Genomic DNA, 23,610 nt, shown 5'->3' with positions numbered 1-23,610 from the left:
TGTACTCAACTTCTCATAGTATAACATATATATATATATATATGTGTGTGTGTACATAATTTCTTGGCAGTTCATATCAGTATTTTGCACATCTTCCAATTGGAGCTTCCCTTGCTTTGAAAGATGACTCTCTGTGTATACCACAGTCTATTGATGTTGAGCTCACTCCCATTTCAATCTAAATCCGGGACGTGTGAAGTACTTTCCTTAATGAAATTATGAGCAACTTCTGAGTAACTTGATTCCTTTCAAAAATAAAAGTTAAGCAAAAAAATAACGAAATAATTTCCCATTTTTATCTCAATCTGTACTTTAGTTAGTTTCATTCAACTTAAAGAATAGTCTCGAATGAAAAAGAAGATGCCATTACAAGATCAACCAGTGCCTTACTCCATATCTCTCTGTCTCCTTAAGCATTAAAGTACCAAACACTCCCCCAAAATCCTACAATAGACGCAACGAAAATATGAAACCATGGAATATTATGCCCATTATGCTCATCTTGATTGTTCTTATTATCTGTGCCACCATCATTAATTGGTCTGCATTCATTTGGAAGCGGGCACTGCAAAGTTTCGGATTCCCCTCAAATGCAGAGGAATTGAAGCTTTGGAGCTGAGTGCTTCTTGGTATTGGTCCTTCCAGATTATTGTATGAGCAGTTAAAATCTTTCAAGAAATTGAGGCTCGTCAATGATGCTGGGATGTTTCCATACAAATGATTCATGGAGACATCTAACGTCTCCAACTTTTTGAGGTTAGATATTTGGTCTGGAATGCTGCTGGAGAAGTTGTTGACACCAAGATCCAACACATGGAGAAGCTTCAATTGGCCTATCTCTTTCGGTATGTTTCCGTTGATGCTATTATTGTGTAGGTATATGGATGGTGGAAAGTAAGAGACATAGTTGTACAGTAACGATTGTGTATAAGACAAAGAATTATACTCTAAACTTTCTGCACGAAGCTGGGATTGAGCGAATATAGGGAATTCAAGATACTCATGATCTACTTGACCTGCAGGTTGTCTGGACACCAACATGGGAAGGCTGCAAAGTTCCTTTGGAAATTCACCTGAAATTAGGTTGACTGAAACGTTAATATAAAAGAGGCTTGGAAGAGTGGCCAACCAACTAGGAACTGACCCTGTGATCCTATTATGAATCAGATTCAAGATCTGTAGCTTCTTGAGCTTAGATAACCATACAGGTATTGGACCAGTGAGCTCACAATAACTCAAATCCAAAACTCGAAGATGTTGGAAACCGAAAAATTCAACCATGCCATCATCAGATGGCATTTCCTCACGCAGAAAACTGTATGCAAATGACAGGAACACGAGACATTTGCAATGCATCAATATCTTCATTGCCCCTGTGACATTGGTTAGTCTGTTATGAGCCATCGAGAGAAAGGACAGGGATTTCAGTGAAATACTTTCAGGTTGTATTTGTCCCTCTAGACGGTTATAGCTCAGTCAAATTGCTTTGAGGAACTTGCATGAGTAAAGACTTATTGGCAAGATACCAGTGAAGTTATTATACTCATTATATCAAGTTTAGTAAGCTGACTAAATCTGGAGAAATTAAGTGCAGAGATATATCCTTTAAAGTTGTTGAATCTCATATTCAACTCTATAAGATTAGTACAATTCATCAACGACAGGGGCAGCAAACTGAAAGAATTGGAACGTATAAACGTAAATACAAGATAGAGTCCTAAGGACAATAGTCACCTAATACAAACCTTGTACGTAGTTTGTTAGTATGGAGGAGCATGAATTTCAGGTTGGAGAGCTTGCCAATATCAATGGGGAGCATGTTGCTCAAACCGTTAGAGCTGAGATCGGGGACTGTGAGATTGGTGAGGTTTATGATTCTATCACTTGTGATTCCATAAAGTGAATTAACAGGCAATGCAATTTGTTCCAGTGTGGTAGCATCATACATATCTTCTGGAAGTAATCCTGAGCGGTTATTGTAACCAGAACGAAAAACCTGTAATTTGAGATAGTTCCCTAATCCAGGAGATATATTGCCACCGAATTTATTGAAAGAAAAATCCGATAGCCTAATGAAGGGAGATGAATGAAGACAAATAGAGGATGGGATAGAACCTGAGAAGGTATTGTTTCTAACTCTGAAACTAGTAATGTCCTAGCTTGTTCAAAGAATGAAGATGGTATTGAACCTTGGAAGTGGTTGCTGGACAAATCTGTTAAGTTTTCAGATGGACGGACCTTTGACTCACCACTAGCAACATCGATATTGTCCCCAACTTAACCACATGTTTAGCATGTGTGGGGTTTTATACAAAAGGTCTTGATGTTATTAGGAGTGGAACCATTTATTATATGGGACTTTCTATTTTGTTAAGTTTTCGATATGGAACTTGTGTATTCTTCAACACTCCTCCTCATGTGGGACCATTTTTTAGTGGGCCACACGTGCAACCAATTCCACATCGGTAGCTTCTTCTTTTTATTTATTTATTTATAAATTTGGGGTTTGTTTGATATTGATTCAATATGGGGTTTTTGTTTGATTTAGGTTTAATCGGGCCAGTCAACCTACCCGCTCTACCATCCGGATCATATTTCTGGATAGTAGGGAAATTGGTAGCTCCTCGGAAAGAAGGATATAATTCAAATCAAGGATCTGAAGACAATTCAAGGACAAGAAAAATTGAGATTGATGTAGTGAACCGTAAAGTGAGTTGCGGGAGAGATTCAGATAGCCGAGATGTGTCAGATTTCCTAGCGACGAGGAAAAATGATCTCCTTGGATCCCTTTTGAGGGTAAGTGCAAACCGGTGACCCAACCATTTTGATTGCAAGTGATGCTCTCCCAGTGGTAACAATTAAGGGAAGTCCAATTTAAAAGAGGAGAAGACAGACCGAGGCTGAAGAACAGGAGAGAGCTGTGTTCTGTTTGGTCGCATGCATGAATAATGTTGGTATATATGATGGAAGAGAATAAGAGGATGAGAAGGGCGCCCTGAAGCATTAGATGATCAAGCTGCACTAAGCATGTTTCTTCGTGGATGTGTCATGTTTATGTTAGAGTTAGATTGCTCACAAGTTTTTATAAACAATGGAGCACACTAAAAAGTCAGAACATAGGACCAAAGCCAAGATGACCAAGAGTGGATAGAAAAAAAAAAGAAAAAAGAAGAAGAGGATGACCAAGAGAGATATATTATTTCATTTTCACGGAAAATTCATGGCTTCTTCATATGAATAAAGGGCTATATTTCCACAAGCCACTTTAGGCGTTGACATAAAACTGCAAAGCAACACATTTCAAGATTCTCTAGTCGCACATGCGACTAGACATGTTGGCCATACAAGTTCTTGGATGGTTTTACTGTAGTACTTTAAATTATAATTTTGCCTCCGAAAACTTCAAAGTCTTCTTTAGTTCTTTAATGTTTGAGTCTTTGACTCCAAATGGTAGAGCAAATAAACAAAGACTCAAAGAAATAATTAATTAGGATTGCAAACAAGGACTTCACTGTATAAATCAATCAGCCTTATATATATATATATATATATATATATATATATATATATATACAGGCCCGATCTCTTGGATCACAATAGTTCAAGAGATTGTGGTCACCCACCGTTGGATATTCATCCAATGGTTTATAAAAGTTTCTTAAAATGAGTACAAGAGTGAGTGAACCGTTAAATTTATATCCGACGGTGAGTGACCACAAATCTCTTGGACACCTGTAGTCCAAGAGATCAGGACTGTATATATATATATATATATATATATATATATATATATATACCTACGATTTTCTTCGGAGAATGCTAGCCATTGATTGATGTGTGTCTCACAGCGAGTCCATCCGTCAATGGCTAACATAAACAAGTACTGCCCTGTATTGAATCAGCCCCTGCATATTTCTTTTAATTTCTTCAAGTAAATTTATTCTTGGCAAAACGAAAATTTCAGCAACCGTATTGCTGAAATACACTTTGCTTTGCAAACATAAGGGCAGTATTTAATATGTCTTCATGTAAAATTGCATTTTCAAGATCTCATGTTCAGAGACTGTACATTCATCATGAAAATTTGTAGAGAGCTAAGAAGAAACAACAACTACATTGTGTGGTTTATTATAGCAGTCAGTCAAGTCTTTGCAGTTCTTTTTTTTTTTTTTTTTGAACTGCTGCTCTGTATTGACCAAAAGGAAACTGCTCTTTATTCTTCCAGTTTGGTATTTTGTATGTTTTATACATTTATACAACTAAACAGCAACAATAGTGTATGCAAAAGTTTTGATTTTGCAATTCTGCAACATTAATAATCAGATCTTATAAATATATAAAAACATTGGTAATCAAACAGCAAAATGATATTGCAACATAATCTGCAACAGAAAATTCATGAGCGAAATATGAACATTACGTTGCCAAACTATAGAAAATACATCAACTACATTAGCTCTATTCTTATATGTTCTACCTTTCAAATGTTTGGCCGGATCCTCCTGTAGGCTCTCCTATTTTTTGGAGTCTTTCGATTTGTTGTATAAATGTTGGTTGGAATTTGTAGCCGTTGGATCCACAAGAACCGTTGTTGTTGGGGTGAACTTACTAACGCAGGAGCTTGGAATTTTCCCTCCAACAAAGAAATACCTACCAAGTACCGCAAGGTCCAATAATAGAACAAATTTATCTTCCCATTTTACCCTTCACGATTCTTCTAAATTGCGTCTCTCCCCTCCTCTGTTCTTCCCAAAGTCAAGCTCTCACCACTGTTTCTCTTCCATAGAGCTCTGCATCAATGGCATCTTCCATCGCTCAGATCTCTTTCTACCTTCTAATTCTAACCTTTTTCTCAGAAACCCATTTCGGTCTATCCCTCAGGGACCTCAAATCCGATCCTAACCGTCCATCCACCACAGCCCAATCAATTACAGACGTTCATGACCTCCTCCCCAAGTACGGCCTCCCAAAGGGTCTGTTACCAGACAACGTAAATTCCTACACTCTCTCTGAAGATGGCAGCTTTGAGATCTATCTTGAAAGCCCATGTTACGTGCACTTTGATCAGTTGGTGTACTACAACAAGAACATTAAAGGGAAACTGAGTTACGGGTCAGTGTCTGATGTGTCTGGGATTCAAGCGAAGAAGCTTTTCATTTGGGTCTCTGTGACTGGGATTCAGGTTGATCAAGGATCCGACTCCGTTGAGTTTTATGTTGGAGCTTTGTCTGAGAAACTGCCTGCTAAACAGTTTGAGGATATTCCTGTATGTAAAAGCAAGGCCTGCCAAGGAACTTATGTGGACTCAATCTGAGGTAATTTTCTTTCCTTAAAAGAAACAAAAAGAAAAACATTGCCTTCATTGTTTTTGTATGAATCAAATAGGAAAGGTTGAATTTTTTGTTTCTGGTTTCTCTTCATCACTCACAGTAAACCTTTTATTTATCTTCGAGTTGTGACTTTTTTTTTTGGTGGTTGTTTGATCCTCGTAAGATGAATTGTAGAGGAGAAGTTTGAGATGCTGTTGATTTAATTAAGGACAAGATTTTTGGTTTTCTGGGTACCAATATTGCAGTAGACTTCCAAGAGGGATTTAGTCGGTCTTCATTCCTTTTAGGCCATTGATGACAATAATCGCATCAAACTAAAGGAAAATGAAGATAATGGTTATGGTTGTTGATTATACGTTAGGCTAATTAGACCAACAAAAGGATCATTTGCCCTTCTTGTAGTCAGTTTGATATGAGATATCTTATGTCTTTAGTTTCCATTTCCTTTAGGTTATTATAATAATAGTCAAGCTCCAGAAAGATCAAGGCTTTATATAAGGTTTATATAAGGCGATGATATCTGCCAAAAGTACGTAGGTGATGTGAGTTACTCCTAAGCTGAATTTCCAAAGTTTGGAATCTCACATTCCTTGCGTCCATAAGGTTCCAAGATGCAGGCTTGTGTGTTTGCACAATTTTTGGCGGAGGCAATATGAATGCACTTGAGCTCTGAATCCCAACTCTTGCTCCAATCCTCTTTCTCTGTCTCACTACTATCTATGCTCTAATTCTTAGGGCCATTTCTCCTATATGTAGTGCTCAAATTTTGACAGTTCATGTCAAGTCGAAAGAATGAAGATATCGACCCTATGTTGGGCCTTTGCCTGGTACAGGAACTTCAAATTACAGATGAAAAGTTCTTTTGAGGTGGTTCACTTCTGAGGTGTTGTTTTGCTCCTTGTACGAATGTTGCCCTAAATCTGTTTATCACTACAGAGGGTATTGCAATGTCATTTCTCAGTTTTAGTGAAGATATGGTGGAGCTATAGTGCTGAAAATCTTGTAACCCCTTCAAGTTAGCCTCAGTCAACATCACAAGCAAATTTAAGCAGATAGTATTCAAAATGTTTTTTTTTTCACCATTGATTGATGCTGAGTTATAATTTGTAGCAGCATGCGCAATTCGCATATTCCTTAAAAAGAAACATATCCACATGTAGATAAAAAGGCCTTCAAGGTTTTGAATGAAAACCAAACAAAATTTGCATTGTGAAACTCAGAACCTTTCCTCTATGAACGTTGTGCAGCTTCCTAGCTATATGTTTTCTTTTTGAAAGAAAACTTTATACAAAGACAACTGAAAGAGAGAGGATATGTTCCTATTCAGAAGTTAAATGCTTTCGGTTCTTAATCCCCTTCATTTGTGTTTAGGCCTAATTAGATTGAATTGAAACTAGTCTATTGAAGGCCCTACTGCATACTGGAATTGCTTCATTAAAGTTGTTCCATTGACCTGATCCACGTGTTACTTGCTAAGTCGAATTTTAGGCTAATCTTTGGAGGACTAATGGCTGCATTTGTACTCTTGCAGGAGCAAAACGCACAAGGAACTCACTGCATGGAAGAAGAATACAGTCGGCAGATCTTTCGTTCTCTTCTTGCAGTCATTTTATGCTTCTTATTGTTGCTTTTTCAAGTTGCGTCCATACAAGTAGCCAATATAAGCAAATAAATGTGCATATGAATTCTTGTCAGTAGTTAAAACACAGAGAGAGAGAGAGAGAGAGAGAGAGGGATTGGTGTTATCTCTGTGTCACAACTACAGGCACTGATGTAAACCTTGTGAGTAATGAGTAAATATATAATGTAAATTTCATGCTTGTCAATAAATTATTTTGTCAGTCTCTTCTTTCTTATTTTCTTCTTTACTTTGTAAGGTAAAAAATACAGACGAACAGCCATTTCTGTAATTGAAACATGATGCATTGGATAGAGATTGATATATCCTAGCCAGTCATTGTTTAGCTTCTTAAGGAAACCGCGGATGCTTATTTTTAAATTTGCCTATTCATGTTTTAATGCGAGCGGATTCATAGAACCGGTGTGACGATCCTACCGAAGAATTTCTCCGAATTTTTGCATATTCCGAGTACACCAGCCAGCTAATGTTCCATCCAATGTATGTAGGACGTGTGGGTTGGACTCTCCAATGGGCCTAGACCCCGTGGGCATGAGAAACATAAGACCTTTTGAAAATTTAAAATTTTATATATATCAAACCTAAGACCTAATTAATTATATTTAATCGTGTCTTAAAACTATCAAATGTGAACTCTACGAATAACACCAATTTTATAGTCTTGGATGGTTGAAGCCTGTAGTCAATAATGGGTATAATATTGAAACTGAAAATATAATTTACCATAACGCGTAGGCTCTCGCATAGTGTGTACACTAATTAAGAATTAGAATGCACTATGATTAGGTCGTCCATTTAGGCCAAATTAGTTAATGATTAAGGTCTCCATCATCCATCTTATCCACGAGGGAATCTAAATATACAAGACCAAAAGAAAATGCCTTGAAAAATAAACTAATTTCTTCCACCAACTTGGCAATAGAATATAGTAATTAATTATAGTAGCCCTTCTTTGGCCTCACAAGCATAAAATTGATTTTCACCATTCGATAAGCATAACTTGTTACTCTTTGATTACTTCTTTGTTCTTTCTTTCCTTTGCTTCAAACGCACATTATACTCATGCTTCTAAGTTAGAGACATTGTAGCTATAAATACATCATTGTGCTCATTGCAAAACACCAGAAAGCAACTTTGAGTTTGAGGCACATTTCTCTCCAACCCCTCACTAAATCCAGCATCAAGAAGTTAACCCTTTTGGTTGTTGAGCTTTCTGTCCTGATATATCTGCTGTAAATGGATATTCGTCGAGAGGTTGCTGCCAGTGAGAGCCATTGGATACAAAAGGAAAAGGAAAGTACAAAGAAACAAAAGGTGAACAGGAGGATGAATGCCACCGATGAGCAAGGCGACATTAATGAAATGGCTGATGCCTTCATCAAGAAGTTCAGAAACCAGCTAAAGATTCAAAGGGAAGAGTCATTCAAACGGTTTCAGGAAATGATTGCTCGTGGGGTTTGAAATATGTTTCTTCCATTGTATGAACAAAAATAACTCAAAATCTTGTGTTGTTGCTCACCAGTTTGTTCGTGCGAATTCGAAATTTTTTATGTAGAGTTGTTTTGTTGCTGGTTTAGGTCAATGAGATGGTGTTATGGATATGGATTTGTTTGTTCTTTGCTGGTCTACTCAGGGTTTTCCTCGTATAACAAGTTTGACATTGGTGTTCCAGCAAAATAAATAAAGACACTGACTGTAACATTGATAAAGTTGAGGCCTGATGTTACACAAGTTTTCCATTAATCCACCACTTTATGGTTCTATTTTTAATTATATAAGCATGTCAAAATAATATCTAAAAGGTTTGATTACATATTCATGAATAATAAAATAGTACAACCACAGATGAAATTACGTATATATTGAATGATCTCTAATCATCCATGTATATTCACAAAGCATCTCTAAGATTACATACTAGTAACATAAAACCCCATAGCAAAAGACAAAAAGGCCTAGACCAATATAACAAGATTTACAAATGTATCTGCTCTCTCTTCATGAATGTAAAGAAATGACCTCATAATTCTATTGTCGAGACCAACAGCCTCGGTAACTCTATTGCCAAAACCAGCATCACCAGTCCCGTACCACATCGCTTGCAAGAGATGACTGCCTTGAATTTACAGATAAACCTTCAATGCTTCCTATCTGAAGTCTTGCTTCGCACAAAGCATAAGCAATGTCAATGCCAGTTCTCATGCTTGGAGCACTTGACAGTGTACAATGTGACTCTTCAAACCAGTTCGGGCCGCTATAGTTGACCATAAATTTGAGACGAGAGTTCTGAAATGGCCTTTACCAGCAATATTTTCCCAAAGGTGAGGGTTGCCTTCTACAGGTTTATCCGGACTTGAAATATCGACTAAACTGATGCTCATGTTATTACGAATAATGCAAAGCTTCCCGTTAAGGGGAACAAGTGCAGCAGCCTTAAAAGCAAAAGACCTGCCTAGATGAAGCTTGCTATCTATAAATTTGTTCCACGAATCTGTTACTCTATCATAAACTTTAAGCTTGCACCCATCGGGGCAACCCAGACCATAGAGCTGCCCATTTAAAGAAATACTCGGGTTGCGCCAGTCAGCAACCATCCCATCACTAATGGGGGTCCAGGTATTAGCTTCAGGAGAATAGGCTTCACTCATTACCTCACGCTGTGTCCCAAGTCCTTTTAGGAACCACATTCCTTCATGAACAACCCCGATAAAGGGTACCATAGCTGTGCTCATATCTGAAATAAAGCTCCACCGATTCTTGTTAGGATCATAAATTTCAGCTGAACGAAGAGTCCTTTGAATTCCATCACACTCCCCACCGGCTACATAAAGGCAATTATTAATAACACAAGACCCAAAGAAATGGCGTTTCCGAAGCATATCTGGTGCCCTGTGCCATTTATTTGTCCGAGCACTGTAAAAAATAACCCGTCTCATAGATCCCTTCAATGGATCTTTTCCTCCAAATAAGTACAGGTGACAACCACTAAGGACAGCACAACCGAAACCAAGCGCTGCAGAATATTCACCAGGAACAGGTGGAAGCGGCTGCCAGAGCTGGTATGTAGGATCAAAAGCATGCCAAGAGATCCTTCCATCACGTTCTCTTTTGATGACATAAACCCACTCTTCTGCCATTCCAAGACTTTTCCTAAGTGAATAAAAGAAGTTACCAGCCAGAAGGCGGTACCATCTTTTGCAAACTAGACGGAGTTTTCTATGTTCAACGCGAGGGACTCTGATTAAACAAGCGATTGCAAGATCATCAGGTAGGCCAGGCAGGAGGGGTGGCTGGATTCTGGTTTTTTCCCTGCGTAAATTTTTTCCCCTGTGTGCATTAGGATTAATATCAGGCTGAATGCAAAGTTTTGATCCTGGGACAAACTTTCTTGCCCCTGCAACGGTTTTTAAGCTTGCATCTACTTTGCAATAGCATGATACAGAGTCAACCTGCAAAACTAGCCATGTCAGGATGTATGATACAAGAATTACCAAAAATCAAGAATAAGCAAGAAACACCAATTACAAGCTAATGGCCATGATACATGCTTCTTAGATGGGTTCATGGCCGTAATATAGGGAATGATTTGAATGCGTCCAATGGGAATGCTTAGTTAAATATCATGACTTGCACCAACAGATATGAAAAAACTAATTAGGCATGGTAACCAAAAGTTTAAAACACAAAAAAATGCAAGTAGTAATTGGATCCACGGAGAGGGGTTACGGGCACACAAATATTTGTCCACATAATTTCATATGTATAAAGAATGATATGGTTGATCACAGATAACTGAATAAAGGAAGCTTTTGTTCATCATCCATGGGAATCATGTTTGACAACGCCCTAAATATGCATTGATGAAATAAACAGTGAAAGATAAGATTTAATCCAAGAACAAGTTAGTAAATGAAATTGACAAATAACATGTCTAATTGAACTTCTCATGGGCCAAGAAAGTTAGGCTTTGTCAGAATTTTTTTGTTCCCTTTACTAGTACAAGAGATCTCACATTCACCTATATCTAAACTTAAAATTGATACCAGACAACAAGATAGAAAGAGCATGAACAACTCTCAAGGCATTGATAAAATAAATGCAGAAAAAACCAAATCCAAAGCAGTAATTTGATCCAAAGTACATAAATTTTATGAGAACATAATTGAAACTCATGTTGAAGGCAGATAACCATCCAACCATCCACAGAGTCACCTTACATTCAACACTCTGTTCACCAAAGTAAAAGGAACACTAATTGCTTAGCAACAAAAGGTCATGACAAGGAAACAAACATAACCCTCCATGAAAATCAGAATGTGGCACCTCAAACATAAAAATGAAAGGGTTTAGTGTATTAGAGAACTCAAGAAGCAAGCTTATGAAGCAAAAAGATACAGTCCAGGGAGTGAGAACGGTCCTAACAAATGCTCATCAAATTCCTTCTTCGCCAAAATGTTCTATCTCTTAATAATTAACTAGAAGTTGGTCGTCAGGTTACCATACGCTCCATGGAATAAATTGCAAAAGAAAGAAGCCAAAATTTAGCATTTCCTTAACCCATATGCTCATCCAAAATTTCAAAAGTATCACAAATATTTGACTGAAATACGAGCCGGGGTACCCCTAAGCTCATGAAAACAAAAAACCAAAAGGACAATGCAAGGCACTAAGTGCCAGATAAACCTCAAACACACATCCTCACAACCGAATTTCCAATGTTTTCTCAACAATATTGCACAGTAGCTAAGTTTTCATAAGAATCAAAATAAAACAATTCCCCGACCCATATATGATCATCCTAAAAATTCCCAAACTTTCCCCAAATAATAACGCATCTAGCAGAAATACGTGCTGCGCACCCCCAAAAAGCTTATGAAGACAACAAACAAAAAGGAAAATGCAAAGCACGTAGAGGCAGCTACACCTCAAACACGCTTATCCACCAAATTTCCCAAATTTCTCGACAATTTATCACAATTAAGCTAACTTTTCATCTGGGTATCTCTAAAATGTCGTGAATTGAAAGAAAGCATAAGGAAAAGGATTAGGAAAAACATAAAAGGGAAAGATGGGTCAGAGATCAGTAAGAAGACTAACCAGTGGAGCTTGAACTCTGAAGCCCCTCTGAGCATTGGAAGACCGTTCAGTGTTTGAGTCCATTTGAGAATCACAAGCTCATAGAAAAAGGGTACCTTTTGAGTCCAATTCAAAAGGTTAAAGGAAGCTTGGAGGCTCAGATCGAGAGACACTTTAAGCTTCAACTTCAATTTCTTGAATCTGATCCAGCAAATAGTATAAATGAACTAAAAAGCTTTGTCTTCTCTTCCGGAGGGTTTGTTTTCCTTTTAACCTCTGCAAATGCAAACAAATAAGCACAAAGAATAGAACTCTACCTCTACTAAACTGAGAACAACAACTACAATAACAAAACCTGAGGGTACATCTTCTCTCTCACTCTCTCTCTCTCTCTAAAAGACTTATTTACAGTCTTTTCTCTCTCTCACTCTCTCTCTAACCCAAAAGAGTACAGCTGGACCCATGGGCTTCACCAACTTCTGATTTTGTACTCTAATTTCTAATTATGAAGTTCTGTGTGTATAGAGTATAGACTGAAAAATTAAAAATTAAATGTAGAAGTGGATTTGATTCTCTTTCTCCAACCTTTAACGTAGTTTAATGCACACTTTTAAATGTGTATTTGTGGGATTTTAATTTCAACTCATGCTAGAGGACAGGAACCTTTAACATGGTTGATACAACTCACAGTCAAAACCCAATTTAGAGGAAAGGAAAGGACTGAGGTAAGAGAGAGACAAGACAGAGGGGGATTTGAACCTTCGCTTTTGGGTATACCAAAATATTAATGGCTCACCCCCATCACCCTTAATGAGCTTACCTATCCCATAGTGACTGTTTCATACATATGAGTGACATCCTTTTCGGTTTCTTACTCTTCAACTCTCTTCTTATTTTTTATGGTGCGTTATGAACATGTGTGCATGAGCAACTGAATTTAGCATTGATCATACTTTGTATTTAGTTATATATTAGTATTCATAATTGCAAATTGGAGGGTAAAGAGGGTAAATCAAACATTCTTCATCCATGTTTCTTGTGTTCATCTTAATATCCTTTTTTTAATGTGTAAAAAACTCAAAAGCAACAGATTTTGACTAGAGTTGATTCCACCCTTACGGGGTCACTTACCGCATATTAATTTTCCCTGTTCTTTCTAACAAAAAAAGAAGAAAGAATATCCCACAATTGGAGTTATATAACCATACTTCATATACGTCGACAAAATTAAGAAAATTATAAAAAAAAAAATATATATATATATATATATATAAAAATAACGAAGATTTGAAAGAGGAGTTTTTTTTTTTTTTTTTTAAAAATCAGGAAATTGAAAGAGGGGAGTTTCAACATGTTGATGTGATGATTAAGATAAATATTTACTTGCTCTTTTGGCTCATGTGCGCATGTCAAAAGAGATGAGCGAAAGAAGCTTCATTCATATATGTCAAAGAGAATAACAAAGACCCTCTTTTTTCTACGTAACCACTTGTTGAAGGTCTACTCTACTCCCCTTCTCTTTAAAAAATTATTTTAAACATACAAGTCTTTTTCTTCTCTTCCCAATCCTTGCAGTTTAATTTTTTTTAATAACAAACACTTTGGTCTTAGGTTTTCAGCCCTAAGTTTCGTAGGCCCTAGGCGAATGGCAAAAATTTAACCTTACATTCATGTGATTTGGATTTTTTAGTGCATTAAAAAATATTATAAGAACTCAAATTCAAGATCGTAACATATAAAGAAAAAAAAAACAGTAAACAATATATAATATGCACAGAAAAAAAATACGAAAAAGAGATACAAAATTTGCTCAAATTAAGAATATTATCTTTTTTCTTCTTCTTTTTTTGCGGAACCTCAACAGTACGAGGATAAATTTTATTAAGATTCATCGAATCGTTGAGAAAGAATTGGTAAAGCCACCAACTTTTTTCCGTCAAGTTAGAGTTTATACACCTTTTTTTTTGGTTTAGAGTTCAATGTCTAAGTTATTGGCGACTATTAGTTTAATATATAAGCGTGTCTTTTTTGTGTTGGGCACTTAATGTCTTAATAGGGTTCACATAATATATATTTTATATTATATAGAAGTTTATATAAATTGGAGACCCTAACATTAAAAATGTCTTTTGGTCCGAAAGAAAAATTAAATCCACGGTTTTGGGTGAAATAGATTTCGTACAACAAAATAAAAACAGCACAGCATCAATGGCTCCATTTTACCGTATTTTATTATTCTTCCACCACGCATATTTTAGGCAAGTGGAAATTGGCAAAACATCTTTGTCTTGTGAGATGCATTGGGCTTTTCTTCAAATTTGGTCCTCTCTTGGCTTGTGGACTATGGCCATTTTATGGTAGCTTAGGCTTATAGGTATGGAATCATTTTATAGTGAGGGACTTATATAGAGTCTTTAAGTGAGGTTCTATATCTTAATCTTTGGATCAAGTTAACTAATTTGATCAAACGAGTAATCAATTTAATTCAACAATTAAGAGATAGAGCCTCACCATATGGCCCGTACTATAGCCCAAATGTCCACCCAAAATGCAAGTGGGAATTTGGCTTTTTTTTATTTTTATACAGCTTTTCAATATTCAACAAACATTTTTGAAAGAAGGCAATACCAAAACTTACAAATTTTATTTTTCATAACAGAATTTTATTAAAAATTGTGGACAACCTGTTCTGATGCATACAATGCATAACCTATAAATTACACGAGCATATTTCTTCTTCGAGAATTTTCTGTATGGGAAGCTTAACATTAATGTAAACATACAATCAGCATCAGGCACAATATCAAAGTTATATTGTCACGCGAAAAACAAGCTATCCCTGTTTTTTTGGTACATCTTTAGTCCCTGTTATACACATTCCAAATGCATCAAGCGTACTGAAGGGGAATAGCATATCAGCAGGGGGTCAAATTGACTCGTCGGATTCATCAGAGTCGCTTCGATCAGGCTCCCCAGCATTTGTAGCAGCCTCTGTAACATCAGGTTGCGATACAGGTTCTTCTTCCACAGGCTTTTTACTTGCATTACGATCACTTCCATCTCCATCCTTCTCTTGCTCAGCTGCTTCAACATGTGACCTACTCAATTAAGGAATAAGCAAGCAAAACATACCATGTAGAACTTTGCACTTCTGGTACAAATCCAGTGTGTTACAATAAAGCAACAATGCTGAGACCATCAATCACATATTGGAAAAAATTTCCTCCATTTACAGTCAGAATGTGCCACATGTTTTGTAACCTAATGAATATGAGAACTGACCCAAAAAAAAATTTATATATATATACAAGGGAAAAGGGGAAGAAGAAAACAGTGTTATTTCCGCATTTTGCACAAAATGATAATGTGATATTAATGAAACACAACATATAAGGATATCAATATTATCAGCTGGCCCACCAGCACTAATGTTCAGTAGATCTTCCTCAACACGCCGGACAAGCTCAGGCTGTAAAATGCAAGAAAATCGCAATCAGCAAAACATACAGATGTGAATGACATCATAATAAGATAGCTGCATTGCCAGCCAAATCCCTTCTCTTATGTCAGGAAGGCCCTTTCATCCCATAAAACTTATTTTTCAATTGACATCGTTTCCAAAGTCTAAAACCAGAGGATAACATCTCACAACCTTCTGTCCAAGATATATTTCTTAGTATTTGGTATAACGTGCATTTATTACTTTTGAGAACCACGGAGACTGGATATCTTCTTTCCTTACGAAATATATTTATAGCATTACCAAATAAAATATTCCAATGTAAAGAGGCTAATGATACATTTAGATCAGGCTCCCTCCGAAATCTTCGCTTTCGAGCATCCCTCATTGGAGGGGTAAGACCATGCCTGTACTCCACTGTATCTGGAGCCGCATCACTCGAATCTCTAACCATAATCATCTGTTAAACCACAAAAGTTCATGTAAATGCATTAGAAACGAAGCCCTCATATATTTAACTGTTTCAACATTGATATACAGGACCCACCTGACCAATATCTGCAGTCTTAATTAACACACTATCATCATATGTTTTGAAGGACTCCACAACACAAGGAAGATCCAACAGCGATGCAGGGAAACGGTCATTTCCAACGACAAATGTGCCAGTCCTGCCATCCTCTGCAAGATATTCCAAGTTTACAACCGAACCATTTGTTGAAACAGGGGAAGCGAAGTTTTAAAAAAGGATGCAATTCGTTGTTGTTACTTCCTCATTAGTTGGCTAGTTGTGCCATGTCCAACAAACATACTAGAAACCATAATTAATCATGCGACGGATTGAAAAAGAAGCTACAAGCACATTAAGTAGGCAAAAGATTGAATAGTTATCAAAAGTGAGTAAAACCAAGTGAAGATGTTGTCTTTCTTCATGCAACATGAGGTATCTATGGCATATGGGTAGGCCATGAGTGCAGAGAATGAACTTAATTCTATTCTATTTTTACGCACATGTCAAAGTACCATAACTACAAAAGGCCCTCAGGACTATGATCCTATACCACAAGACAGGTTATATTGGCAACATCAAACATACCAAATGGCTGTCAAATGCCACCAAGAAGACAACTAAAGAAAGCTTCAAACTGACATAACATGCTTCTTGGCAAACCTTAGTCTGACATTCCAAGGACCAAACCAAACCAATTGCTATTCATATCTTTTCACTTGAGCAATTCATATCCATTCCAAAGACCAAACCAATTGCTATAACATCAAACCCCACAAGACAATCCAACAAAATACCCAACTCCAATTCATAAGCAAAATCACCAAATTCCAACCATCACTCTTAAAATCATTAAGCTACCATAACCCTTGAATTAAATATTATAATTACACCTCATTGGCCCTTATCAACAAACCAACAAAAAAAGTTAGCATTTTTTCTCTTTCTTAGAGAGGTTTCTGCCATTTTGTGATGAAAATAACAGAAAATTGTGACTAATTCTAAGACACCGTCAATCCAAAAAGTAGGTTTCCTCTTCTTACCTTCGAATGACAAATCCAACGACTTGTCGTCAGTAGAAGCATTTTCGCCCAAAAGGCGGTCTAATCGCTCTGCAACGGAAGGTGGAACTCTGAGTACGAACTGCTCCTCCATCACTACAAAAGTGCGGCACCGTTTTATTACCACAAATTACAACACACACAAAAGAATGATCCTAAACATTGAACACGAAAATACAACGCCATCTTCTCAGAGGTCCATGTCGCGGAAGAACAACAAACAGAAAAGAAAAACCCTAAAAACAAACCAAAATGTGTAATGAATTCAAAAATTCAATCCTAAATGTAATCTAAGTTCGGTGTCTATGAGATTACCTGATAGAAAATCAAGCTGCGAGAGAAATTGGGATCGCTAAAGAAATAGTACTGGATTTACATGTGGTATTATGTAACAGGGTTTGTTCAGAGCTTATTTTGGTCCGCGCAACATGAGATTAAGCGAAACTTATATATGCATATGTAGAATAGGCAGAATAAGTGAATTAGATAGATTGGGCTTTTTATTCTAATTGGGTTCTCTCTTGGATTCTGCACTATGGGCTCTTTATGGCAGTTTAGGCTTCAGAAGTAACTTTAATGGACTGTATGGGTACTTTGTTGAATACTTGGCCTCGTGGATTTTGTTAGTTTTTTGTTTTGTTTTAATAGACACAACAGTCTAAATTACAAGAGAATGACGATTTCTCACACCACTACCAAGGTGTGACGGAGGTTCGAATCTGAGACCACTAATATGCAAGACAATGGAAATTTTGCAAGTTTTTATTGGATGGGTTTTCTGTGAAAAGTTAAAAGGTATGGCAATGCTCGTTTGTTAAGTATTTCTACTAAATGATGAGTACAGACCAGGCAACAAAGATGGAAGAGGCAGTAGAAAGAAAGAGTTGATGAAAGCGTGCTCTGCGGGCTCCTACTCCATTGTCCCTCACTGGAGCTGTCTCCTCACTCCGTTTCAATCCGTTTCAATACCAAAGCATACATGCATTTGCAGTGTATGTGTTTGGTAACGTGTACAAGGCATGAAGCAAGAAGGTGTTATTGTGCAAAACTTTTGGATCATTTACCGATTGCAAAAGCTGAGAGCTTTATTAAAACTTGAAGCCATAATCAAGGCAACTCATCTCTCATCAACCAAGCCAAGAGATGGAAGAAAAGAGAGTTAATACCAGCGACAATGGAGGCTTTGGCTGAACCTCAAACTCAATCATCATATTTTTTTTTTACAATTGAAACTTGATATTAGTCCACCCAATCTGTTCTAACTTCTAACTTCTTTTCGCCAAAAAAGTAATTAACCATTCTAAACAATTCGAGGCTCCTGCGCCCCAAATAATCACTCAAAACAAAAGTGAAACGATATGTGAATACTTGGCCTTTCTGAGTTAAACAAACTTAAATAAAAATAACAATTGTTTCAAGTTTGACAATGAATGGCAACTAAGCTTATTCCTGTCCAATCAGTACCAGAAGATCCCATGCAAATCGGAGAAATCTACAGTTTCCAAGAAGGCTTTGTATTCATTTCAGTCAGCAACCAAAATATTACAAAAGCCCTAGACCTCCGTAACTCCTCTGTTTAAAAGGAGGAAGAAATGGCAGGAACAGAAGAACCTCTCAACACTACAACCCCACAAACTGGGTTGAAACGAACATGCCTATGAGATACACAAAGATGCGGCCGAAACGAAACCCTCTCCCTCTCCCACTACATATTCTACAACCCATCCAAAATCACAAGCCAGAGTATGTAATAAGCGTACAGAAAATTTTAAAAGACAAAGTAATCCCTACTCTGTTAGTAATTTTTAATCGACACCTACCAACATTACACAAACCTCTATTCCTGTGGCGCCAAATACCAAACATAAGTCCCCCCTCCCTCAAAACATTGATGAGCACTTCCGACAGTATAAAGCATTTGATGGCTTAAACCAAACATTACAAAAACAAAAATATGACGACCTTATAAAGAAGGAAGAAGTCTGCAGCCATTACCTAGAGACACTGTAACTGCTTTCAAGAGTCAGTGGTTAGTCCCATGCACTGGTCATCCCAGGACCACCATATCCTCCACCTCCACTATAACCACCAGAAGAACCCCCATATCCACCACTGCTGCCTCCGCCATAGTAATCAGAACCACCCCTACTGAAAGAGGAATCCCTTCGGAAGTCACGGCCACCAAACCGGCCTCCCCCAGAACGACGGTTCCTCCCACCACCAAAAGAAGATCGAGCTGCATACCGGGACAGCCAAGCAGGTACTTCTTGATTTGATTCTTGCATCAAATCTGCTAAAGATCTAGCCAGGGATGAATTGTTCTCATTAAAGAAGGCAGTAGCTAAACCAGATTTTCCAGCTCGTCCAGTACGACCAATGCGGTGGACATAATCGTCAATGTCATTTGGAAGATCAAAGTTGACAACATGTGCAACATGAGGAATGTCAAGCCCACGTGCAGCCACATCAGTAGCCACCAAAATTGGAGTGTTGCCGCTCTTAAATGACCTCAATGCTTGTTCTCTTTCCTGTAGACAAGTACAAATAAATAAGAGGTAGGATTTAAACACTAAAACAGCATACCATCAATCTTAAAACACTGCAATACATGGCAACTACTACATGACCTCAAGCACATGGTATAAGATCTATTCCAAAGTCTCAAATTTGATTATACAAAAGCACAGTTCAGACATCAAGCCCAGTAGCGTATACATGATAACAGCTTTTGTACACCACTTTATCACTAAATTCAAATATCAACATAAAAGAGGAAGAATGCATCTCCATCACAACCCAGTACATACCTATTAGAAAGTCAACACAAATCCCAAACCTAGACTCATGACCCATGCAAATACAAAACCTTAACAAGCCCACGGAAAGCCATATCACCCACATCCAGCATCAGCAAGCAGTGAAAGAAGATATTCCAAAACGGCAATTCACACTCACAGGACCTTAAACAAGCAGTCCTTGTTTCTCTACTTGTTATGTACCTTGCTATTCTTCAGCTTGTAGGAGATATAGCTAACATGCTATTTCATGTTCACTATAATCTAAATCCCCTACCAATTCCCACCAACCCAACATTCCCAAACATGAACAATCTGCTAACTCAAAAAGTCTGCGTGAGCATATCTGCGTTTGTTCAACTATTAAAAAAAAAAAGTATCCCACCATATTATCAGGGTGTACCTTGATGGCACCAATTACCCAGCCACACCACTGTAACTCCCTTTAAAAATTAAACACGCAGCCCAGCATGATAGAAACCAGAAAGATAAAGCCAACTAACCTGCTGTGATCTGTCACCATGAATAGTAGTTGCAGGAAAACCATTCATACACAACCAGTGTTCCAGTGAATCAGCTCCCTTCTTTGTCTCCACAAATACTAATGTCAGAGCTTGCTACAAAACCAACATGGTGCAATCGAGTGAGGGGAGGGAGGGGTTCAAGAATCACACATATGAAAATCATACAATTGAGAATGTTTTCACAATAAAATTTATTGGAAAATTTGGGTAATATGACAACCCCCGAAACCTATTTAAAAGAAGTTTTATTCTATGAGAATACCTTGCCCTGTACGCCATTGGCCCTCTGTGCATGAAGAAGGTCCATAAGGTGACTTCTTTTATCAGACTCATGAACAAATTCCACTCTTTGGACAATCAAATCAGTACTAGAACCCACCCTTCCAACTGCGAGAAAGATGTACTTTGCAAGAAAATCAGAGGCCAGTCTCTGCATGTAAAACAGAACTTTCACATTAAACAACACATCACAAACACAGGACAGAAGAAATAGGAACCAAATAATAATAATCTTTTATACTGTTATTTGATACTCCTGGTTGGAAACATGTCTGTACAAAAGCTAGTGGAGACAACACTTTGATAAAAGTCTGCCATCTATATACTTATTCCCACAAAAGAAAAATTACCTGTATTTCCTTTGGAAAAGTGGCACTGAACAGCATAGTCTGTCGTGCACCTGGTGGAGGCATGTCCATTTGTTCCACAATTTTCCTTATTTGTGGTTCAAAACCCATATCCAGCATTCGATCAGCCTCATCTAGGGCTAAATACCTAATCATCTGCAATGAAACTCTAGCTCTCTCCAGCAAATCCACCAATCTTCCAGGAGTTGCCACAAGAATATCAACACCTCTTTCAAGTTCCCGCAGCTGTCCAAAAATACTTAAATCAAAATCTGCTATGTATCTCAAAAATAACATGCCAGTGAAGTAAACGAGGAAATTTAGACAAAATAAGATGTAAGCGGTGTAACAACTTGCAGGACTAAGTATATAGACTCAAATGCCATACATGTGTGTACATCATGTATCTCACGCCAACAAACGTTCAATTAGTCTCACCATCTCAAAAAGAAGATGCTGAGAATAATTTAGCAGTCATTACATGGATGAATTTAATGAAAATACAATTAGAGAGAAAATATCCTAAACCAAACTATGCAGCGTTCATATAATACCAAGATAACAGCACCAAACATCTAAAATGCAAACTACATTGGCAATCATGTTAATAATTTATCAGCTTAACTTAAGAATTATGCTTATAGAGTACATCCACCAATACACAAAAAGTGAAACAAACTTCCACTTTAGTTACTAAAGCTCCATATGAGATTGCAAGCTAGAGCACAGGGTTTTCTAAAACTGTATGAGTTGGACAAAATAAACACAACTCTCACGTTGAGTCACTAGGAATATAAAGTCATCAATTACAGAGCACTAGATGAGGACAAAGCCAAGACAACAGTGATAAAGGAAAGCATGAAAAAACCTGTTGGTTAATTGGTGCTCCTCCATAGGCAACAACCACCCTGACACCTGTTTGATATGAAAATTTCCTAGCTTCCTCATGAATCTGAAACAGTAAGAAAAACTTTCAATTCTTATCACATGGACAGCCAGAAACTGTGAAGACACGATAGATAAGTTACTAAAACATACTTGAATTGAAAGCTCCCTAGTAGGAGATAAAATGAGAGCAAGTGGATAAACTGTATGTACACCACGGGGCGGTCTCTGTGCAGGTTGTCCCGTCATAATTCCACTGATGATTGGGAAACAGAAAGCAGCCGTCTTTCCAGAACCAGTTTGGGCACATGCCATCAAGTCCCGGCCCGCAAGGGAGATGGGAATAGCATGACGCTGCACAGGTGTTGGTTTCACGTATTTGCACCTCTGAATATTTTTATTAAGTGCATCACCCAAGTCAATATCAGCAAATGTATTCACAGGGGTCGGAACATTATCACCACTTGTCTCAACCGGAATATCTTCATATGCATCGAAGTTAATACCACTGTTTTCTTGCTCACTAAATGGCTGCTCTGTTTCTTCCTCTTCTCCAAAGGGGTTCACTTCTCGCACCCTCCCATCCCAACCACCACTTCTGCTGCCCCATCCACCACCTCGACCACCATTGCCACCATAGCCAGGTCCAGATCGACTATTGTCATTTCTGGGACCACCCCAACGAGATCCGCTGAACCCACCTCGATCATTGGCAGGCGGGCCAGTATAGGCTGGAGCAGGTGGGTCTGCTGAAGGAGGACGGTTACGCAGATGGGGGGGGACATAGGTGGACCGAGTAGGAGCAGCAGCCGTCCCAGCAACAGCATTGCTAACGGAAGAGCCAGAAGTTGCATTCTCAGCTGCAGAATTTGCAGCCAAATCTGCCCATGAAGTTCGCATAGTCGATACAACTAGGACAAAATTATCACTCCAACAGCCTTCAAAAAACAGATATAACCCTCGAAACCTATTTCAAAATTCTCCACAATTGAACCCCAGAAATTTCAATTGCAATCCCAATGAAAATCCAAATCAGCGCAAAAAATAAAACCCTGAAAAAACAAACACATGTAAACAAAAAATAAACAAATTAACTATACATATTCATCAATCAGGCCTCAAAACCGCAACAATGCATAATCATCAATTCAGAAATGCACAAGGCAACAGCAGCAACATAAACAACAATGCACACTAAGTCACAAAATAAAAAATTAAAAGCCAGAGTGACAAAGAAAACCCATTTCACCCCTGAAACCAATAACTAAATTTTCACTCACTTTCTCTTCCTTTCTGATATACATGTATATTCCCAGCAAGCAGACAGAACCTAATCAAATAAATGGAAGAAGAACAATCCCCGATCTATAATGCAACGAAAAAGCATAACCATAGACTCGACGCTAATGCAAGACAAAAGATTAGCATGCACAGTAGAGAGAAAGAGCGAAACAGGAGAGACCTGTACGGATGAACAAACCTGTAGCAGTAGAGGACGTGACGGAGGTTAGAAGAAGAAGAAAAAGATCTGAGAAACCCTAATGTTTTGTTGGTGCACGCAGACAAGAGGCAGCGCTTTAAGCCTAACAAAAATATCTTTTCTTTTCTTCAAAGCCAAAGCCGTTCCCTTCTCTCTCCTTCTAAATTTTTTTAATTTTAAAATAAATCTTTTATTACTATTTTGTGCGGTTTTTTTTGGAGGAGGA

General features: G+C 37.7%; 5 protein-coding genes across 9 annotated transcripts; 1 reads left to right on the top strand and 4 right to left on the bottom strand.

Moving 5' to 3' along the window:
- Positions 1-444: 444 nt before the first annotated feature.
- On the bottom strand, positions 445-1,948 carry LOC117632961 (receptor-like protein 2). Its single transcript, XM_034366611.1, has 2 exons — positions 1,746-1,948; positions 445-1,315 (listed from the first exon to the last, which is right to left on the bottom strand). The coding sequence occupies exons 1-2, from the start codon at positions 1,946-1,948 to the stop codon at positions 445-447; spliced, it is 1,074 nt and encodes a 357-aa protein (XP_034222502.1).
- A 2,735-nt stretch (positions 1,949-4,683) lies between these two features.
- LOC117632221 lies at positions 4,684-7,174 on the top strand. The gene is made up of 2 exons (XM_034365657.1): positions 4,684-5,315; positions 6,862-7,174. The coding sequence occupies exon 1, from the start codon at positions 4,799-4,801 to the stop codon at positions 5,312-5,314; it is 516 nt and encodes a 171-aa protein (XP_034221548.1). The 5' UTR covers positions 4,684-4,798; the 3' UTR covers position 5,315; positions 6,862-7,174.
- A 1,584-nt stretch (positions 7,175-8,758) lies between these two features.
- Positions 8,759-12,624, bottom strand: LOC117632267 (F-box/kelch-repeat protein At1g55270). 2 transcript variants are annotated; one of them, XM_034365706.1, is made up of 3 exons: positions 12,401-12,624; positions 12,067-12,321; positions 8,801-10,418 (listed from the first exon to the last, which is right to left on the bottom strand). In XM_034365706.1, the coding sequence occupies exons 2-3, from the start codon at positions 12,127-12,129 to the stop codon at positions 9,168-9,170; spliced, it is 1,314 nt and encodes a 437-aa protein (XP_034221597.1). In that variant the 5' UTR covers positions 12,130-12,321; positions 12,401-12,624; the 3' UTR covers positions 8,801-9,167. The 2 variants fall into 2 exon arrangements, with proteins under 2 accessions (XP_034221596.1, XP_034221597.1); XM_034365705.1 differs by having other exon boundaries at positions 8,759-10,418; positions 12,067-12,624.
- A 2,127-nt stretch (positions 12,625-14,751) lies between these two features.
- Positions 14,752-17,513, bottom strand: LOC117633202 (transcription initiation factor TFIID subunit 7). Of its 4 annotated transcripts, none has more exons than XM_034366915.1 (7): positions 17,390-17,499; positions 17,216-17,229; positions 17,057-17,171; positions 16,053-16,186; positions 15,846-15,965; positions 15,445-15,514; positions 14,752-15,138 (listed from the first exon to the last, which is right to left on the bottom strand). In XM_034366915.1, exons 3-7 carry the CDS (start codon positions 17,166-17,168, stop codon positions 14,972-14,974), a joined length of 603 nt encoding a protein of 200 aa, XP_034222806.1. In that variant the 5' UTR covers positions 17,169-17,171; positions 17,216-17,229; positions 17,390-17,499; the 3' UTR covers positions 14,752-14,971. The 4 variants fall into 4 exon arrangements, with proteins under 4 accessions (XP_034222806.1, XP_034222804.1, XP_034222805.1 ...); XM_034366913.1 differs by having other exon boundaries at positions 17,216-17,310; positions 17,390-17,481; XM_034366914.1 differs by having other exon boundaries at positions 17,216-17,260; positions 17,390-17,466.
- Positions 17,514-18,433: 920 nt separating this feature from the next.
- LOC117631078 (DEAD-box ATP-dependent RNA helicase 37-like) lies at positions 18,434-23,610 on the bottom strand. Its single transcript, XM_034364025.1, has 7 exons — positions 23,385-23,610; positions 22,058-22,956; positions 21,888-21,971; positions 21,023-21,265; positions 20,656-20,823; positions 20,373-20,486; positions 18,434-19,602 (listed from the first exon to the last, which is right to left on the bottom strand). The coding sequence occupies exons 2-7, from the start codon at positions 22,802-22,804 to the stop codon at positions 19,105-19,107; spliced, it is 1,854 nt and encodes a 617-aa protein (XP_034219916.1). The 5' UTR covers positions 22,805-22,956; positions 23,385-23,610; the 3' UTR covers positions 18,434-19,104.

The sequence above is a fragment of the Prunus dulcis genome, chromosome 6 (assembly GCF_902201215.1).
Source record: "Prunus dulcis chromosome 6, ALMONDv2, whole genome shotgun sequence".
Classification (NCBI taxonomy): Eukaryota; Viridiplantae; Streptophyta; class Magnoliopsida; order Rosales; family Rosaceae; genus Prunus; species Prunus dulcis.
The sequence above is the reverse complement of the archived record's forward strand: the minus strand, read 5'-3'. Positions and strand labels throughout refer to the sequence as shown.

Coding starts and splice junctions, on each gene's coding strand:
- LOC117633202 (XM_034366913.1), bottom strand. CDS start 17,260: ATGGCGTTGTATTTTCGTGTTCAATGTTTAGGATCATTCTTTTGT. Junction 15,515..15,845: donor GGAGGGAGCCTGATCTAAAT/GTATCATTAGCC, acceptor TGCATTTTACAG/CCTGAGCTTGTCCGGCGTGT. Junction 15,139..15,444: donor TGGGCCAGCTGATAATATTG/ATATCCTTATAT, acceptor TGAGTAGGTCAC/ATGTTGAAGCAGCTGAGCAA.
- LOC117631078 (XM_034364025.1), bottom strand. CDS start 22,804: ATGCGAACTTCATGGGCAGATTTGGCTGCAAATTCTGCAGCTGAGAAT. Junction 21,972..22,057: donor CTAGGGAGCTTTCAATTCAA/GTATGTTTTAGT, acceptor TTACTGTTTCAG/ATTCATGAGGAAGCTAGGAA. Junction 19,603..20,372: donor ATGGTGACAGATCACAGCAG/GTTAGTTGGCTT, acceptor ACTTGTCTACAG/GAAAGAGAACAAGCATTGAG.
- LOC117632221 (XM_034365657.1), top strand. CDS start 4,799: ATGGCATCTTCCATCGCTCAGATCTCTTTCTACCTTCTAATTCTAACC.
- LOC117632961 (XM_034366611.1), bottom strand. CDS start 1,948: ATGTATGATGCTACCACACTGGAACAAATTGCATTGCCTGTTAATTCA. Junction 1,316..1,745: donor ACTAACAAACTACGTACAAG/GTTTGTATTAGG, acceptor ATTTGCATACAG/TTTTCTGCGTGAGGAAATGC.
- LOC117632267 (XM_034365705.1), bottom strand. CDS start 12,129: ATGGACTCAAACACTGAACGGTCTTCCAATGCTCAGAGGGGCTTCAGA. Junction 10,419..12,066: donor TCAGAGTTCAAGCTCCACTG/GTTAGTCTTCTT, acceptor CTAGTTTTGCAG/GTTGACTCTGTATCATGCTA.